General features: G+C 43.3%; 1 protein-coding gene across 1 annotated transcript in view; it reads left to right on the top strand.

Annotated features, from left to right (window-relative positions):
• Nucleotides 1-1,167, top strand: part of LOC143288265 (uncharacterized) — a 36,688-nt gene extending 35,521 nt beyond the window's left edge. The window contains exons 14-15 of the mRNA XM_076596613.1: nucleotides 103-311; nucleotides 1,000-1,167. Of these exons, the coding sequence (XP_076452728.1) occupies nucleotides 103-311; nucleotides 1,000-1,167 (377 nt within the window). The remainder of the gene's footprint in view (nucleotides 1-102; nucleotides 312-999) is intronic.
• The last annotated feature ends 4,833 nt before the right edge of the window (nucleotides 1,168-6,000 follow it).

Raw genomic sequence — 6,000 nt, 5'->3', positions numbered from 1 at the left:
CGGAATTAGCATATTTACGGCGGAACTATATGCCATCTATATGGCATGCTCCGCCGTAAATGACATGCCCCCAGTCCCAGCAGGAGTGGCTACTGCTGACAGACTCCAAGTCGTCACTACAGGCCCTGACCCGCGGGGGGACAGATAATAGAAGAGGCCTACAACAGGAGATCCTCTTCCTAGCACATCAAATCATCAAGAAGGGCACCGACCTCACACTCATGTGGTTACCTTCACACACAGGGATATTAGGAAATGACATGGCTGACAAAGCAGCCAAAGAAGCCATAGAATACGGCTCCCCAACACAAGTAGGGTACTCTATAACAGAAATCACAAAGAGGGTACGACAAAGAATGCACGACCTACACAATAAATACATGGATCACAAGTGCGCAGAGAATGGCTGGATTCACATTCCCATCCAAAAGGAAAAACATCGCCTCCTACTCCCTAGAAACAACTCCAAACTTCTCAGAAGAATCAGGACCCACCCCCACGCATGCATGATCAGGAAACTCAAGTGCAAGTGCGGTGCAGACGCATCCTACGAGCACGCAATGCAATCATGCACAGAAACAACAGCCAATATGACCCCACTCCTGCACAACAAGCAAAACCATAAACTATCAAACCAGGACTTCCTTCAACCCCACTCCACCTTAGGAAACCAACCCATGAGGATACTCACTGACTCCTTCCTATCCTCTGAGGAGATCCGCAGTTGGTTCTGAAGGTCCAACCACCACCCATCCCCTGCCCCTCCATGCACAATACACACGACCTCCTTCCCCCCCACCCCGCACCTCTCCATCCCCCAATCCCCCGCAAACCGCAAACGCAACACTAACATACATACTCCCCACCCCCATTGAAAAAAACAACAACAACAACAAAAAAAAACACTCTTGGGATATCAGGAGACCCATACAGTCAAAAGGGATTTGGATCGCCCCCCGCTCACTCCGTTGTACCACTCACTGATGGTTAAACTGGCAGTGTCGGAAATCCTATAACCCCACTCCTGTCCTCTGGCTCTCGCGAGGGGATCATCCAGCAAGGGGGCCTGACCCGAACTGGACTCTGTCGCAGTCGCTGCAGGGCGTGGGCAACGCCCATCCATGGCTGTGCCAGGCGTGCGATGAAGAAAACAAATGTCACAACTGAGAAAGACAAATGATGTACAAGTGACACAAGTGTCGACCACACACCCGGCACATCGGGCGGCTGGTGGGGGCGCGTGGTGTCCCGGGTGCCGCCGCGGGGTTCTTTGGGGGGGAGGGTGCGGGGGTGGGGGGGGGAGGCTGGGCGCTCCCCCTCTCGCCGGGTTCTCTTCCTCCTTTGCCGTCGATCACACCATAAAAAATTACCACCACCACCACCACAAACAGCAACAACACCACCAACACAAAAAAAGCAGAACCTTTAGCAACAACGAAACGCAAGACCCAAAAACCACACAAACAATCCACACAAGGCAAAACAAACAAAACCTAACCCCTACCTCACAACACAACCACAGTCAGCACCCAACACACCAACGATACAACATCCACCCACAAGCAGTCAACATTACAAACATACAACCCCCAGATCATACCAATACAACCCCATTACAACAGCAACACACACAACCCCCTACACACCAACCACACAAACCAACAACCCCAACCACCAAACACACACAACCCCATCCACAAAAACAAAACAACCCCCTTGCCATCAAACATATACAACCCCAGCCACACACACACAAACTACCCTCCCACCACCAAACACATACAACCCCAACCACACAAACAAACTACCCTCCCACCACCAAACACATACAACCCCATCCACAAAAACAAAACAACCCCCTTGCCATCAAACATATACAACCCCAGCCACACACACACAAACTACCCTCCCACCACCAAACACATACAACCCCAACCACACAAACAAATACCCGCACTTAAACAACTCCAAGTGAACAAACTTGACCTTTAGGGTGTAGACGCCAATAGGTCGTTAAACTCCAACAAGGAGGATGAGTGGTCATTTCATACCTGGTCAGTCATCTGACCAGAGCTGCTCTCTCTCTCTCTGTCTCTCTCTCTTGCTGCGTCGTGGGCAGTGTGAGTGTGTGTCGTGTGTATCTCGCTACATATCGCTGTAAGTGTGTAGAATGTGTTGATTTGTAAAAGCTGGCTTTGCAGCACACGTGACTGTCTTTGTAGTTCGCTTAACCTGTATAAATTGGCACAGTGAGTGATGAGTGGTCTTCAAACAACTCCAACCAACCAAACTTGACCTTAAGGGTGTAGACGCCAATAGGTCGTTAAACTCCAATAGTAGGATGAGTGATCAAACAACTCCAACCAACCAAACTTGACCTTAAGGGTGTAGACGCCAATAGGTTGTTAAACTCCAACAAGGATGAGTGGTCATTTCATAGCTGGTCAGTCATCTGACCAGAGCTGCTCTCTCTCTCTCTCTCTCTCTCTCTCTTGCTGCGTCGCGGGCAGTGTGAGTGTGTGTCGTGTGTGTTCCCACGACGGCAGACATCTCGCTACGTATCGCTGTAAGTACAAGTGTGTAGAATGTGTTGATTTGTAAATTGTACTGTTCGACACAGTACTTGTGTTCATATGAGTATGTTCAGTTATTGCTTTGTTCAGTTATTGCTTTGACATGTTAGTCACAGCTCGGCTATGATTAGAAAATCGCCATGTCGTCATATGCTCGTAGCAGTAGTTCATTTGAATCTTCTTAACGTCACAGTCAATGACGTCTCGGGACACAGATAGTTTGTTCCAGAATGTTCTAGTGAATGCATATGACGCGTTCTTTCTCATTTGCTGTCACTGATGAAGGTTAGGTTACTCATCCCTGCTTCAGTGGAGATTTAAATGTTGAGCACAAGCTTAGCTATGTTGATACTTGGCTTTGATGCAACCGATAACTTGTGTAAGTTCATTCACCACTTAATGGTTAAGCCATGGCAGTTCTTCACTTACTATCTGGTCTGTCAGTTTGCCAGTATTATATCTAAGCCACTGATTATCTTGTTTGTTATTCAGGTATTATCTTTCATGCTGATATCAGTTGTACTGCTACAGTGTGCTCAGTACTCTAAGATGTGTGTAGTATTCTGTTGAGGTGATTACAAGATAGTGTTTGATTAATATCGGTTATTGGTTAAAACCACCTTTGTAATTTACTTATCATGCTCTCTCCTATATGACTTACTCCAGTATAGTGCTGCATGATAAACTGATTTATTTGAGTCACTTTGACACAGTATAAGCTTTACCTAATCTATACTGTCACTGTGTACTTTCACAAAGTCAGCATAGTTTCAATCACTTTAACTGCACTATTTAAATGTATTAGAAATGTCATTTGATGTCAGTGTTTGGTCTTCACACATATCCATTACTAAGTGGTAGTCTTTCCATGTAATATGTATACATGTGCTTTACTATTCACTTGTGCCGACATGTTGTGCTAATGACATTTGTTTGTGTCATTCCAGGCACTGTCTTCTGTTCTAGTCTTCTTCTCTTATTGTCTTCTCAGCTCTTCTTATCTCGTAACTATTGTATATAAAACAATAGAAAAACCCATTTGTGACTGGCCTCAAAGTGTTCCTGGCCTGTGCGCGGGAATTCTTGTCTATCCTTTAGTACAGTAAATGATCATCATTAGTTAATTAAGTCTTTTGTGCCGTACCCTTGAATAACCACTCGACACGTCTACATTAAAAAAAAATCATAAAATGCACTTCAAATAATTAGGCCTATTTGTTTTCATCATATTTGCAGTTGGCCACTTGTTTATTATCGGGAAAAGTCTTCCAATGAAAGCATTTAAAATGAATTTCCTTTTCCTCATTAGAAAAATTGTTTCAATTGAAAGGGCTATTAACCCTTTGCCAAAAGTTACGTTTTTTTTCGTATAGCATACGGCGCCAACTAGTAAAGAGTGATGCAAACGTGCAACTATTTTTTGATAATATAATATGAGACGTTGAAATAACAAGGGAGGTTGACTACAATGTCATACAATTTGCGTCAGTTGGATTGGTGTTTCATTCAAAGTAGATATTTTGTTAATAATACATTCAGCACATTAATTTCACTTTTGTTTTAACTTCTGACACCAGTTCAATGCAAACTTCTTGTAAAATGCCGGTTAAAGAAAACCTAAAAAGAATTATACCAAGGGAAATAACTTCTATTCCTTCCCTGCATGTAATTTCAGTCCCTTGTTCATTTCTTTGTAGATCTGGGTGGGTGCGTAGCGTGCATAGGTGGTTATGTTCGTGTACAGGGGAGCGGGGAGTTATCTATGACGCCGGTTAAAGAAACCTGAAAAATATAACACGAAGGAATATCCCTGCATGAAATTTCAGCCCGTTGTCCATTTCTCTCCGTGTGTGTGTGTGTGTTGGGGGGGGGGGGGGGGGGGGGGGGGAGTGAGGGTACCGTGAGTGGGTGTTATGCCGTTTGTGTTTAGTGAAAAGGGGTCGAGTGGGTGCGCGTAGTTATAACTTTTTTTTTTTTTCCTTTATGCAGACGAAGGTCATTTAGCTATGTTTATTATGTAATCATTTATTGTGTCTGTCTCTATCCACGTCTTCTCCTGTTTTTCGTCTGTCTCCCCGTCTTTTTCACACAACCTTCTTCCTCATTACTTTGTTCACTGTGATGGTGGATGTATATATTTATTTCTGTACAAAAAAATGTATATACATAACAAAGGAGCGTACTCTCACTTCTTTCTTTCCTACGTCGTGTGAGCGAAAAATGATTATGGAAATACTTTGACAGTTGATTATACATTGTTTTTTTTACTGGAGGAAGGTGGCAGAATGGTTAAGACGCTCAGCTGCCAATACAGAGAGTCCGTGAGGGTGTGGGTTCGAATCCCGCTCTCGCCCTTTCTCCTAAGTTTGACTGGAAAATCAAACTGAGCGTCTAGTCTTTCGGATGAGACGATAAACCGAGGTCCCGTGTGCAGCACGCACTTGGCGCACTGAAAAAGAACCCATGTCAACGAGAGTGTTGTCCTCTGGCGAAATTACATAAAATGAAATCCACTTTCATAGGTACACAAATATGTAAGCATGCACTCAAGGCCTGACTAAGCGCGTTGGGTTATGCTGCTGGTCAGGCATCTGCTCAACAGATGTGGTGTAGCGTGTATGGATTTGTCCGAACGCAGTGACGCCTCCTTGAGAAAGTAAAACTGAAACTGAAACTGTGTTTTTTACTTTGACAAGTTTGTACGAATAAAAGAGCTATTTAGCTCCTTTGCCAAATAACGGAGTTTTCTTCGCATAACTCGTATACGACAATTCAGTAATGTGTGAGATATAATACTTTGAAATAACCTGGTATAGTAATTGTTTGGTATCATATTTATATCGATTAGATTATTTCACATCAAAACTGAATGTGGTTTATAATACATATATGACATACTGAGGAAACCCTTATTTTAATAATAATATTGATTAAACGCAATTAACAACCATTGTAAAAACGAAACAAAAAAACACACACATACATTAGATTCATTGAAGGAAATTAACTGTGTATATGTCCTCCCGGCATGTAATTACAACCCCTTGTCCATTTCTGCAACAGCACGGAAAGAACGAACGGAGGCGCGTTTCCTTCCACGAGCCGATTCAAAACACCGCGAACCTATTTATGTCCAGTTAAGGTGCGTTTCTTTTTGTCCACCTCGCGGCAAGAGTATCAGTAGCAGTATCAGTAGTTCAAGGCGAGGTCACTGCGTTCGGTCAAATCCATATACGCTACACCACATCTGCCAAGCAGATACCTGACCAGCAGCGTAACCCAACGCGCTTAGTCAGGCCTTGAGAAGAAAAAAAAAGAAGTAAAAATAAATAAATAAAAATTAAATTAAACTAAATAAATAATATTGTTAATTTTTTTCCCGTGTCATGAAAGGATATTTGATGATATAGATTTATATGCTTTTGAA

This window comes from Babylonia areolata, chromosome 12 (genome assembly GCF_041734735.1).
Source record: "Babylonia areolata isolate BAREFJ2019XMU chromosome 12, ASM4173473v1, whole genome shotgun sequence".
Classification (NCBI taxonomy): domain Eukaryota; kingdom Metazoa; phylum Mollusca; class Gastropoda; order Neogastropoda; family Buccinidae; genus Babylonia; species Babylonia areolata.
This window is presented reverse-complemented; position numbering and strand designations above follow the sequence as displayed.